Here is a 14,396-nt window from a genome sequence, read left to right on the forward strand (position 1 = left end):
CTGGCTGGCTTAGTTGGTAGAATATCTGACTCTTGATCACAGGATTGAGCCCCATGTTGCATGTGGAGCCTACTTAAGCAAAACAAAACTAAGACAAACTGTAATAAGATACCATTTCAGACTTATTAGGATGGCTATTAAGAAAAAACTCAGATAATACAAGTTTTGGTAAGGATGTGGAAAAACTGGAACCTAGTACATTGCTGGTGGGATGTAAAATGGTGTAGTCACCATACAAAACAGTCCACTAGTAGTCTCTCAAAATCTTAAACATAAAATCAGCATATGATCCATTTCTCAGTGTGTACCTAAAGAACTGAAAGCAGGGACTCAGATACTTGTACACCACTGTTCAACGTACGTAGCCTTATTCGTAATAGTCAAAAGGTGAAAACAACCCAAGTATCTACCAACAGACAAATGGATAAACAGAATGTGACATATGCCTACAATGGACTACTATTCAACCATTGAAAGGAATGAAGGCATTTCACATGCCTTCATTCACATATGAAGGAACCATGAAGACATTATGCTAATTGTAATTAGCTGACACAAAAGAACAACTTATATATAGTTCCACTTATATGAGGGACCTACAGCAACTGACTCCTAAGAGATAAAAAGTGTTGTGATGGCTCCCAGGGACTAAGATACAAGGGAGGAGAAACGAGTTATTTAATGGGCACAGAGAATCAGTTTGGGCTGATGAAACATTGTGGGGATGGGCGGTGATAACAATTAAGCAATAATGTGAATGGACTAAATGCCACTAAAATGACTGATAAAAGCAGTACACTGTTATAAAAATTCACACATACATACAAATTCACACAATGACCTAGGAAATGACTGTGGGTATAAATGAGATCACTCACCTGTTAGAAATTTGTCAAGAATCCCACAGAATTAAGCCAACTATTCACGACCAAAAGAATACTCTGATCTCTAGACTTTGAACAAAGGAACCCTTTCTTACTATGCCCTCCTTGGAGGTCTTATTAACATGAGGTAGTGTCTGTAGGATTCTAAGGGTGAAGGAAGTAAGAGTATGGTTTCCACAGCTTTCAGTGTCTCAAGGGGACCATGACTCAAAAACTTAAGAATTAAGTCCCAGATAGTCAGTTTATTCCATTTAGTTTTCCTTCAAAAGCACGCGATGGACAAGGATTTACTTCCAACTTATAGAAGAAATGAAGGCAACGAAGTTGCCCATGATCATACAGAAAGTGGCAAAGTTTGAATTTTTCACTCAAGCCCATGCTTTGTTTCAGGGACCATGCTGCCCCCAACAGGACCAAACCCTTGGTAGGGAAGGCTTTTGCCCACAAACAACTCCCTCCTTACCTGGGTTTGAATGTCATCCCCAGTGACGATGTTACCCACTGCTCTCAGGGCAGGAGAGGCCACTTTGTAATCATTGTGCCTACAGAGGAGGGAGATCTGATCAGCACAGGGCCAGCACATAGTTTTTCAGCCTTGCCAACCACCAAGGCCAGCAGCACTCGCATGGCTCCAGACCTTTGCATAGAGCAGCAGATTGCTTACTGCATTCTTTAAGTGGGAGGTTGGAGAAGCTTTAGGGAATCTTTCTAACCAGACCACTCACATTAGAAGCTCTACCAATCTTCGGCAGACTCCAGAGTCTATGACTGCTTGGATCTTTTCGTTGGGGCCATCAGACAGGTAAGAAAGGGCCCAGCAAGCATCTGCCAGCAAGTCTGAGTCACTGCTGAAGAGTAGGCGAGACAGCACAGGCAAACAAGGGGAGACCTGTTGGAAGCAGAGTGAGAGGGACTCATGAGGGCATGGGGCTAACATCAGCTCTCCCACTAATCCTAACGCTGCTGTCCCCTCCTCTACAAGTAATTCTAAGCCCTAGAGATTTCTGCTACATTACCATCAGGACTATCTTTTTCACTTTGCTATCCAAAGCATACAAGATCACCTACTTCACTGACAATTGCCTCTTTCAATTTCCCATGGATTGAAACCCTAAGGGGTTCCCCCCAAAGACTTGAAAATTCCCTATCAAAATGCTTGCATATGAAGGAAACTGCTTTCATTCAGAAACTGGTCAGAAGCTCTCTTACCTTTGCAAACTCTGGGGGTGGGTTCTTTCCTCTGCAGAGGTTTGATAGAGCCCAGACTGCATTCCGTGTCATTGTCAGTCTTGTGGACTTAGTAAGGAGTCTGAAGGAAACAGCAAAGCCAGACAGATCCTGAGCAATGATGACCTTGGCATGGGGCTGTCACCTATGAACCCCAGGAGCAAATCCAATAAGACCCCTAAGACTCTGGCAGCCTCACTGTGTTTTTCTACCCATAGACCTAAGTAAACTAAGCTTGTTTGGGCCAAGAGGCCAATCTACACCTTCACAGAGGATTAGAACCAGCTGTGGCTAGTTAGGACCATAGCTTGTAAGGACAAAGAGCAAGCTGGAAGTTGAGTAAGACTGCAAACCTTTTTAAGATAGGGCATATTGTGCTCCTAAATGGCCACAAGTTTTAAACGACAGTATACTGTTCTCTTTGGAAATCAATGCTGAATATCTAGTGTAAGGGCTTTAGCCATGCAATAAGCAATGACTTTCTGTGAAAGGCCCAAGAAAGAGTTATAGTGGTAGTCTCTGAAGAACAGCTCATCCCTGGGCAGCCCCGGTGGCGCAGCGGTTTAGCGCCGCCTGCAGCCCGGGGTGTGATCCTGGAGACCCGGGATCGAGTCCCACATCGGGCTTCCTGCATGGAGCCTGCTTCTCCCTCTGCCTGTGTCTCTGCCTCTCTCTCGTTCTCTCTGAATGAATAAATAAATCTTTAAAAAAAAAAAAAAAAGAGCAGCTCATCCCATCTATTGTTTAGATACTCTATTTGAAGGGTATGGGAGTGAGGGATTGGAGAAGGATCCCTATGTCCTTTCATGGTGTCTTTAATTTGTGGTTTGCAACGAGCTCTCCAATGTACCTAGGCATAAAATAGCAAATTAATGCATCCGTAGAGAAAGTTGCATTTTTCTATATGGGTTAGTCTTGCCTCTCTCTCCTGGCTCAACAACGAGGCAAGTAAGTATGACCAACATGAGAATCTACTGTGCAATGAAGAAAGGAAACAGAAGCTCCTTCTTGGCACAGACCAGTGGCACAATCTTCTTACTCTCAAAAAGAAATACTTTTAGTGTTTCTTGCATTTACTTAACATCTTAAGGTAAGCTGCCCCCAAAGGATCTGGCACATCGCTGCCTTATAGATGCCCCAGGTATAGATGATCATAATTACTCACGTTAACAAAGGATTAAGGATGGAACAGTTCAAGACGTAATCTCGGCAAACGGAGCTGTCTCCAGCTATGTTTCCCAGTGCCCAGACTGCCTGAAAAGGGGATGATGGAACTGTCATGCAGAGACAAATGGCTTCTGTCCATATTTTATACAAGAGTGAGGACACACCAATAACTTAGACAAAACCCATATCGAGGCCTGAGACATCCTGAACAGGATCAGGTCCTCTCTTTGCTGACGTCCTTACTGAGCTTGCTCTATGAGGGTCTTTCCTTGGAGAATTTCTGATTTAGTGGGAAAGACAGGCTGACATCCGGACTGTAGCCAAAGAAGCCAAACCAAGACCTCCCTATGCCTACTTCCCAGAAAAAAGAGAAAGTGAGAAGTTGCATTCCTGCAGCCTCACAGGATCTATCCTATATGTAGTAAGTGAGGAAAAAAAAAATTCTAGGTGCCACGTTCTACATTCTATCCAATTGGTAAAAATCCACTGGAAGAAATTAAGTTGTCATAATCGCCGTGATATCTAGGTACTGATAAATGGGTACTATGATGTTTTTGGTTTTTTTCCCCCCAATACCACCTCTGATGCAAAATATGTGGAGTTTTTTTCTACACCGCCAATCAATTCTCCAACACCATTTGTATGTCCAACAATCCAACTCAATTCTGACACTCTTAGACTTAGTGGAGACCCTACAGGTTAAGGGCTCAGGCCCATAAGACTGTCTCCACTTCAGACACCAGTTGCAAAAAAAAAAAAAAAAAAAAAAAGACACCAGTTGCAATTCTCAGGTGTTGCCATGCTTCTGACCAACTGGCTATAAATTCAAAAGTTCCCATAATTCCCTTCTTAGGTTCAGTAATTCACTAGAATGATTCACAGAACTCAGGGAAAAACTGCTTACATTTACTAGCTTACTCTAATGGATACAGCTCAGAAGAGCTAAATGGAAGAGATGCATAGGGCAAGGTATGGGGTGAGCAGTCAGGGCGGTATGGAACTTCCATCCCCTCTCTAGGGCACCACACCAATGTGTTCACCAACCCAGAATTTCTCTGCAGGCTGGGGTAGAGGCATTGGTAGAGCTGGGAGTTCTGATAACTACCCTCCTCATGTTGAGGCTGCCTAGGGGCCCCACTCAATCATCTCATTAATCATCTCATAAAAAACACACTCTTCACTCAGAAAATTCCAAGGTTTTTAGTAGTTTTTAGGAACTGGGTACAAAAACCAAACTTTTTAAAATTATAATATAGGTACCATCAGGAATTAAGCCAAATTTGAGCATTACCTGTTCCTGTACATCCTCAAAGTCCGAGTTAAGCAGCTCTATAAAAATGGGGACTGCCCCTGCTTCAATGACAATCTTGGTCTGCTGAGAGGTTCCAGAGGCAATGTTCGTTAGAGCCCAGGCAGCTTCAAACTGCAAGTGAGATCAGACCGCTATTGAGAGATCATTCCAGAGTGGCCATGTCTGCCAGCTGGTTGAGAGCCGTAAGCCTCTTGCCCCTGACCAAAAAACTAAAATATGAGCCTTTTCCTCTTCCCCCTTATTTTTATCTTAAGTAGCCTCCATATCCAGCGTGGAGCCTAATGCAGGGCTTGAACTTACGACTCTGAGATCAAGACCTGAGTTGAGACAGAGTTGGATTCTCAAATGACTGAGCCACCACCCAGGAACTACTTCCTCTTACTTTTTAAATGGCAAAAAGCAGGGGCACCTGGCTGGTTTCAGTCAGTGGAGCATGCAACTCTTGATCTTGGGGTTGTGAGTAATCACTACACTCAAGTGATTACTTACAAATAAAAATCTTTATTTAAAAACAATTTTTTAAAAAAAGGGATGCCTGGGATGCTCAGTGGTTAAGCACCTGCCTTTGCCCCAGGATGTGATCCTGGAGTCCCGGCATCAAGTCCCACATCAGGCTCCCGGCATGGAACCTGCTTCTCCCTTTGCCTGTGTTTCTGCCTCTCTCTCCGTGTGTCTCTCATGAATAAATAAAATATTAAAATAAATAAAATAAAAAGGGACGCCTGGGTGGCTCAGTGACTGAGCATCTGCCTTCAGCTCAGCGTGTGATCCTAGAGTCTGGGACCAAGTCCCACATTGGGCTCCTTGCAGGGAGCCTGCCTCTATCTCTCCCTCCATCTCTCATGAATAAATAAAATCTTTAACAAGAAGAAAAAAAAAAGCAAAAAAACAGTATGAGCAGTGATGTAACACAATGGGATGTTGGACGCAGGCTTCAATGGACCCAAGTCTAATTCTGCACTACTGCAGCACCCGAACCTTATGGCAAGTTGCTTTATTTCTGAGCTTCAAGTTCTTCATTTCTGAAACCAGGATCAGAGTGACATGCATCTTTCAAAGTCTCTTTCAGCTGAGATTCTGGTAATGTTCTAATGGACTTATTACCTATTTCTGAAAAGAAAGACCCAGAGAGGCTAAATGATTTGCCTCAGGTCACATAGGTAATTTAGAAGCGGACTAGAACCTTTGATTTATATTACATATTTTTAAGTAAACTCTATGCCCACTGTGGGGCTCAAACTTATGATCCCATGATCAAGAGTTATATGCTGTGCTGACTGAGCCAGCCAGGTACTCCTAGAACCTTTAATTTATAACTGCATAATTAGCTTGTCATATTCTGGTATTTTCCTTTTTTAAAAGAAGATTTATTTATTGTTTTGAGAGAGAGACAGAGTGTGAGCATGTGAACAGGCATTGTGGGAGCAGAGGAGGAGAGATAAAGAATCTTAAGCAGAGTCTATGCTGAGTTTGGAGCATGACCAGGAGCTTGCTCTCAGCAGCCCGAGATCACAACCTGAGTTGACACCAAGAATCGGATGCTTAACTGACAGAGCCACTCAGGTGCCCCTCTCGTATCTTTCCTTTGAGATTGTTGTAGGAAGAGATTTTTTGGTTCTCTTATTTGAGGCCAAGACCTCTGAGGCATCTCTTAAATACTTCCTCATATCACTTGTCTATTTCCTGAGAGATGTGTCTATAGAAACACCCGACAATTTCTTGGGAAAAGGGCTTTCATCTGGTACCCCTCTACACCAGGCCTCACCTGTAATGTACAATTCTCATTCCTCTTCAGAAACTCGACAAATCGATCCACAACTCCTGGAGTGTTGATAACTTCATCTATTGGAGGACTAGGCTCTGGAAGAGGGAGAAAGGAAAGGAAAAGTCAGGAGAAGTTTTGGCTGGTGCATTCCTAAGTAGTCCTGACCATTCCTTTTTTTTTTTCTTAAAGATTTTATTTATTTATTCATGGAAGACTGGGGCAGGGGGCGCGGGTAGAGACACAGGCAGAGGGAGAAGCAGGCTCCCTGTAAGGAGCCTGACATGGGACTCGATCCTGGGTCTCCAGGATCACACCCTGGGCTGAAGGCGGAGCTAAAACACTGAGCCACCCAGGCTGTCCTGTCCTGACCATCCTTTTTTCTTTTTTTTTTTTTTTAAAGACTTTATTTATTTATTCATGACACACACACACACACACACACACACAGAGAGAGAGAGAGAGAGAGAGGCAGAGAAACAGGCAGAGGGAGAAGCAGGCTCCATGCAGGGAGCCGGATGTGGGACTTGATCCCAGGACTCTAGGATCACGCCCTGGGCCAAAGGCAGGGATCCCCTGTCCTGACCATTCTTTTTTTTTGTCCTGACCATTCTTAACAACATTCCCAACCTTCTTTTTGGTGAGTTAGTTTTCATATTAGTCACCTTTGAAATGCGTGATATAGTTGGGATGCTAAAGAGAAAATCAATCCGAAGTTAAGTATACTCACCTTTGGCTTCTTCAAACTTAATTCCTGAAGTAAGGAATTAAGGAAGAGAAGAAAGTCCAATAAATGAGGAACCCTTATCCAAATATTTCCCTTCTATTTTTCTTTTTCTTTCATTTATTTAAATATTTCCCTTCTAAAAAGAACACTCGTTTCTTGGGAGGACTGCCTCATATCCTGAGACAAGAAGCATTTCTATCATACATCAAATTTTTACTGAGTATAAACTATGTGCCACACACAGTCCTAGGTAAAGATACAACAACGAACAAAAACAAAAGTCTCTGCCCTCAGAAAGCTTATGTCCTAATGAGGAGAGCCATTCTTTTATGTTAATAAGTGTAACTGGAAATAAAGAAGAGGTAGGACAGGGTAAGGTTAAAAATGCCAAGAGTGAAGGGGACCTGCAATTTTAGATAGGGCATCAGGGAAGGCTTGTGAAGAACCCAGAATATGATCATATAAGGGAGATGTTGTCACACATATATCAGCAACCAGAGGATATCAGACAGAGGGAACAGCCAATGCAAAGGTAAGAATGTACCTGGTTTGACCAAGGAACACCAAAGCAGTATAGCTGGAGCAGAACTAGTAAAGGCGAGTAATAGATGAGGTCAGTGAGAAGAAACAAGGTTAAATCATGTAGGTCTTCCCTGGGGAGGACCAGGCTTCATACCTTTGGAGAGCAGTTTCCGGAATTTCTGTGTGGTTGCTAACTGCAGGTCAGAATCATCAGAAAAGAGCATCTCCACCATCTCTCGTGTGATCACACTCTCCTAGAATGTAAGACAGATTTAAGACTTTGCAAACCAATGCCAGAGCTAGATATGAGTACACACGTCTGCTTGGCATCCTGTGTTCTAAAGACTTGAGGACAAGAGGATGGCATAACAGAGTAAGGTCAGGAGAAGGTTTTGTTTAATACATGGCTGCTTTAAATTTGGACATTTGGATGATTCCTAATCTGAGGCAAATGATGGCTTCCCTTAAGTGTTTCCTCAGGTGTCTCCATCACAGATGAAACCCTATTGATTCCTTATGCTAACCAGCTACAAAAGGACCCATGAAAGAAAGAGCTTATTAGCATGGTTGTTAGCAAAACAACTAGAGGATGTGAACTGCCCAATTTCTGTTCTATAGACACTGGTGCTTCCCAGGGCTGCCTAAAGCACATGCAAAGGCCTTACCCCAGTGGTGGAGCTCACATAGGAGTCCATGAGGAGACTGTCAAACATAGCGGCTTCTTCATTAATCAGCTCCACATTTCTCCGTTTAAAAAGCTGAAAAAAAAAAAAAGACATAGTGGTGAAACTACTTACTGTAATAAAGAAAACAATGATCCAATGTTAAGTTATTGCAATAACTGTCAAGGAAATGCTAGCATAGCTGAGAAAATGACAAGTTTACTGTATTGACAGGGAAAGATATTCAAGGGCTTTATTATATCTAATTGTTCACGTTTTTTAAGAGAACTTTTTTTTTAAGTAAGCTCTGTGCCCAATGTGGGGCTTCAATTCATGACCCTGAGATTAAGAGTCACATGCTCTACTAAGCCAGCTAGATGGCCCTAAGAGAACATTTAAAGATTTCTGTGCCTTTTGTATAAAAGTTGATGGGTATAAAAGGCTTTGAAAAAGTAGTAAAGCAAGAAGATGGGCAAAAGCAGGTTAGGTGGCTGCATCTAGACCTGGGCAAGGCATTAGTCTGGTGGTTTGTGGCAGAGCACAGATGATGAGGCATTAATAAAGTCTTAGTCCTAGGGAGACTTACAAAGAGTGGACTGAAGACATAGATGTAAGACAGCCAGCATAGCTGATGAACCAGCCAGGCTGAATACTGACTACAGGGGTGAAGAAAAGATAAGACAACAAAGGGCTAGACCCAGAAAGTTATATACTGAAGACATAAATGATGTCTAAGTTCTTTTTTTTCTAAATTTTTAAATTTTTTTTTTTGAAAGACAGCATGGTAGGGAGGCACAGAGGGAGAAAAACTTAAGCAGGCTTCATGCCCACACAGAGTCCAAAGGGGAGATTATCTCATGACACTGAGATCATGACCTGAGCCAAAATCAAGAATCAGATGGCTTAACCAACTGAGCATTGTTTCCCTGAACAGTATGTTTGAGCATACTCAGGTTAACCTACTTGTTGCTCCCGTTTCTGCTTCCGGAGTTGAATGCCCTCTTCCTCTCTTCTTCGTCTCATTTCCTCAGGGTTTAGGGCATTGTTCTTATAGCTCTTCATTCGATAATTGTCTTTCCCTGGGCTCGCCATGGTCTCTAGAAAAAGATAAAAAATACAAAAGTTCTTTAGAGGATGTACCACTGCAACTCCAACCAAAAGGAAACTGCTATCCTAAATTTCAAGCATTCTGAGTAAAACGTCTGCCCAGTATCAAGGTCTGAAAATCAGTTTGTCAATTTTTCTTTCAAGTAAAAATAGTGTCAATTAAAAAAGAATCCAGTATAGTTTACATACAGTAAACTTTGTGTTAGTATTAGATGTATTAGTTTTAGGCATACAATACAGAGGTTCAACAACTGTATACATTACTCAGTGCTAATCAAGGTAAGTGTGCTCTAAATCCCTATCACCTATTTCATCTGTCCTACCACCTGCCTCCCCTCTGGTAACCAGTTTGTTCTCTGGAGTTGAGTCTATTTTTTTGGTTTGTCTTCTTTTCATTAAAAAAAAAAAAAAAAAAAAAAAAAAGGTGTCAATTTAAAAAGTGTTTTTTTTTTTTTTTTTTTAAGATTTATTTATTTATTCAGAGAGAGAGAGAGAGAGAGAGAGAGAGAGGGAGAGAGGCAGACACAGGCAGAGGAAGAAGCAGGCTCCATGCAGGAAGCCTGATATGGGACTGGATCCCAGGTCTCCAGGATCACACCCCGGGCTGCAGGCGGTGCTAAACCACTGCGCCACCAGGGCTGCCCTAAAATAGTGTATACTTTACTTAGTAACTTAATTACTGACAGGTGATTTTCCTACAGACACATTTTCAAAGGTTGGATTTATTCTTTTTTTTTTTTTTTTTAAGTTTTGTTTGTTCATGAGAGATGCAGAGAGGCAAAGACATAGGCAGAGGGAGAAGCAAGCTCCCTGTGGGGAGCCTGATGCAGGACTTGATCCCAGAACCCTGGGATCATGACCTGAGCCAAAGGCAGATGCTCAACCACTGAGCTACGCAGGTGCCCTGAATTTGTTGTTTCATCAAGAACATTCTTGGAGCCCAATGCAGGGCTCAATCCCAGGACCCTGGGATCATGATCTGAGCCGAGGGCAGACACTTAACTGAAGGAGCCACCCAGGCCCCCCAATTAAGGACATTTTTTTAAAAAGATTTATTTATTAATGAGAGACACACAGAGAGAGGCAGAGACACAGGCAGAGGGAGAAGCAGGCTCCATGAAGGGAGCCCGACATGGGACTTGATCCTGGGTCTCCAGGATCACACTCTGGGCCAAAGGCAGGTGCTAAACCGCTGAGCCACCCAGAGATCCCCCTCGTTAATCCATTTTTGAGTTGGCAAGTAACATCTTAGTCTTTGGTTCCCAGGCCCTCTGAAATATTCTGTAGATCACACCGAGAATTCTAAGCAATGAACTGCCAGTTGTAGGCAGGTAAATGTCAAACTTGACTAACTGGTACCATGCTGCCTTCCACTGTGATGCCAATTTCCATTATCTTACCAGTATACAACAGGTTTCCAAGGATATATATCTTATTACTTGCAATTTTCACTTTTGCCAATCTACTGTGTATAAGGTATTTTATTGATAGCAATTTGCATATCCCTGATTATTAATGAGGTTAGATTTCATATTTATTAGCCACAGTTCCCCTTCTGTGAAAAATCCATGTGTATTTTGAATATTTTTCTTTTGAATTATTTACCCTTTTCTTACTGATTTGTAGTTGTTTAGATATTCTAATTGTTAATCACTTGCTGGTTATTTGTATTACAAATATCTTCCAGCATTCTAAAGCTTTTCAGTTTTTTCCAATTTTCACTTATGGAGTTCTTTAACAAGTGGTTCTTAATTATCATATAGTTGAAATACTCTTTTACACTTAGCTTTTTCTATGTGTCTTCTTTAATAAATCCTTTCATGCTCCCCAAATCAGAAAGATAGCTTCTTATGTCTTCTAGAAGTTTTTTTTTTTTTTTAAGATTTTATTTATTCATGAGAGACGCATAGAGAGAGAGAGAGAGAGAGAAGCAGAGACATAGGGAGAGGGAGAAGCAGGCTCCATGCAGGGAGCCCGATGTGGGACTCGATCCCGGGACTCCAGGATCACGACCTGAGCAGTGCCCAACTTCTGAGCCACCCAGGTGTCCCTGTCTTCTAGAAGTTTTAGAACTTGCCTTTTACATTTCAGGTATTTTATCTATCAGAAATTTAACTATGTGTGTATATGAGATAGGGATTCATTTTTTTCCACATGGATAAACAATGGTCTTAGCATAGGTTTACTGAACACTTTCCTTTCTCACTATGCCATTCCTGTCATCAAGCAAATCTCCTTCTATGACCAAATCTAGTTTTAGAATCTCTACCATTGGTCAATTTCTTTCTTGTTCTAGTATCATATTTTCTTTTTTAAAATAAAAGATTATATTTGGGGGGAACTTGGGTGGCTCAGTCGGTTAAGCATCTTCCTTCGGCTCAGGTCATCATCTCAGGTCCAGGGATCGAGGATTTATTTTATTTATTCTTAGGTACTTTTTTTGTGGGGACGGTTAAGAAGTCACTGTGTATCTTATATCCAGACACCTTGCTAAACTAAATTCTTATTAATTCCAAAATTTGTGATTTTTAAAATGTAGTCAAATATGTCACTTGCAAATAATAGATTTTTTCTTTTTTATCCTCATATTTTAAAAAACCCTACTCAGTACTAGAAAGTAAAGATTTAAAATGGTGTTTACAGGTTTTTGGCATACATCTTTGATCAGGTTAAAAAAGATCCCTGTGTTGATAGTCTTCTGTAAGTTTTTTTTTTCTGTAAGTTTTTAATCCTAACTATTGAATATTATATCCAATCCTTCTCTGCATCTATTGAGATATGCAGTTTTTCTTTTTCTTTTTTTTTTTATAATTTTTTTTATTTATTTATGATAGTCATACAGAGAGAGAGAGAGGCAGAGACACAGGCAGAGGGAGAAGCAGGCTCCATGCACCGGGAGCCTGATGTGGGATTCGATCCCGGGTCTCCAGGATCGCGCCCTGGGCCAAAGGCAGGAGCCAAACCGCTGCGCCACCCAGGGATCCCTCTTTTTCTTTTTTTTTTTAAAGATTTATTCATGAGACACACAGAGAGAGAGAGAGGCAGAGACACAGGCAGAGAGAGAAGCAGGTTCCATGCAGGGAGCCTGATGCGGAACTTGATCCGGGCACCCTAGGATCACTCCCTGGGCTGAAGGCAGACACTCAACCACTGAGCCACCCAGGCGGTCCCTAGTTTTTCTTTTTTAAGAAGCATAATTGAACTATAGATTTTCTAATATAAAATTACACATGAAATCCAGTAATAAGCTCCACTTGGTCAGGATGATTAGAGTTTTTAATACACTGGTTATGTTTTAATATTATTTAGAATTAAGTGACATAAAAAAGTATAGGACTTTCTATTTTTCTTCTTTGGTGTTATCAAAAGAAATGTTCTTCAGGAGCCTAAGTGGCTCAACTGGTTAAGTGTCAGCTTGGTTCTGCGCAGGTCATGATCCATAGGTCTTGGGAATGAACCCCCTAGTTCTCTGGGTTGGCTCAGCTTGCCAAGGGAGTCTGCTCTTCCTTTGTCCCTCTCCCCACTCTCACTCTCTCTCAAATAAACCTTAAAAAAAAAATTCCTTCTTGTTTTCTGAATGTATAAGAGTAAATAACTTATTGAATGGACAGAACTCTGTATATTGCTTTCATACCATGGTAAAGTTGAAAACTTATAAGTTGAACCATAGTAAGTCGGGGTGGGTATATAAATACATATTTGCTTTTTTGTCTTTGTATATATCCAATTTATGTTTAGTGCCTCGTGTGCTTGAAAAGAATCTATATTCTTTAATAATTGTTCATGGCCTTCTCTATACCATGTATCTATTAAATCAGGTTGTTATCCATGCTGTTCAATTCTTCCATTAATTTACAATTTTTTTTCTCGTTTTCTTGACTTTTCAACACTGAATGTATCCATTTCACCTGTAGTTTTATTTTGCTGTATATATTTTAAGACAATTGTATTAGAAGTACATACATTTAGAAACAGTCCTGTCTTCCTGGTTTATTCAAGTTTTTTTTTCCCCCCCAAATTGTGAACAGCCTAATTATTCCTTAACAATGTGTTTTGTCTTACTTTGTTAGACATTAACATAGCTTCCATTCTGATCATGGTGGAATAACAGAGATTGGATTAACCATTCTGCTACAAACGGTTTCAGATATTGGACATGAGGTGGTGAAAACCTGTGATCCCCAAGAGTGGGAGCCTTACTTATCTCCTTGGCTTTCTGCCTCAAAGCACATTATATGCTTCGCTGAGCAGGGAGAGGGCTCAAGGAGATTGAGACAGCTGGAAATTGTGAGGCAGAATTCCAGAGAAGAGATACACAGAAAAAAGCTCAGGAAATCTGCCTGGGGTTCCCTTAAATCTGTGCTGCTAAGGATATACATGTGTCAGGCAAAGCAGATCTCACACAGGCTGGAAGGCAACTGATGAATCAGAGTGGAGATTCCTTACTGATCACTCAGTAAGGAGTGAAGACCCTAAAAGGGCTATGTTTTAATGTTCACATTAAACTACCCCCAGAAAAGACTACTAACAAGAGTTTAAAAGCAAGACTTAAACTAATCAATCAAGAATATAAAGCCTATAAAGCTCTACATACTTAAAAAAACACAAAAATTACATAAAAATCCAATTAAAAACGTACAGATACGCCAACAAGCAGGAAAACGTGACCTGCAGTCAGATGAAAAATCAATTAATAGACTTGAAAATGATGCTGCAGTGCAAGTGTTATCAAAAGCCCTAATATATAAATGCAGCTGGAGTCACAGGAGAAAAAGTAGGATGGAGGAAAGGAGACAGAAAAAAACTTAAGAAACAAAGACTGAAAAATTTCCAAAGTTGATCCCATAAAACCTCCAAAAATCATGATAAACCTTAAGTATGATAAAAACAAAGAAAATCAAAGGCTCATGGTGATGCAGTCAGCTAAGTGTCCCAGACTCCTGGTTTCAGCTCAGGTGGTGATTTCAGGCTCGTGAGACTGAGCCCTATATGGGGCTCAGACTCAGCATAGAGTCTGCTTGTATTC

At 41.2% G+C, this 14,396-nt stretch overlaps 1 protein-coding gene across 2 annotated transcripts in view; it reads right to left on the reverse strand.

The window, feature by feature from the left end:
- Positions 1–14,396, reverse strand: part of KPNA6 (karyopherin subunit alpha 6) — a 55,582-nt gene that overhangs the window by 8,223 nt on the left and 32,963 nt on the right. For both annotated transcript variants that reach the window (XM_026014437.2, XM_072750389.1), the window contains 9 exons: positions 9,227–9,360; positions 8,267–8,359; positions 7,756–7,855; positions 6,356–6,450; positions 4,570–4,701; positions 3,277–3,365; positions 2,094–2,193; positions 1,610–1,773; positions 1,348–1,426 (listed from right to left, as the gene is read on the reverse strand). In XM_026014437.2, coding sequence (XP_025870222.1) covers positions 1,348–1,426; positions 1,610–1,773; positions 2,094–2,193; positions 3,277–3,365; positions 4,570–4,701; positions 6,356–6,450; positions 7,756–7,855; positions 8,267–8,359; positions 9,227–9,360 — 986 coding nt within the window. The remainder of the gene's footprint in view (positions 1–1,347; positions 1,427–1,609; positions 1,774–2,093; positions 2,194–3,276; positions 3,366–4,569; positions 4,702–6,355; positions 6,451–7,755; positions 7,856–8,266; positions 8,360–9,226; positions 9,361–14,396) is intronic.

Source organism: Vulpes vulpes, chromosome 2, assembly GCF_048418805.1.
Source record: "Vulpes vulpes isolate BD-2025 chromosome 2, VulVul3, whole genome shotgun sequence".
NCBI classification, from domain to species: Eukaryota; Metazoa; Chordata; class Mammalia; order Carnivora; family Canidae; genus Vulpes; species Vulpes vulpes.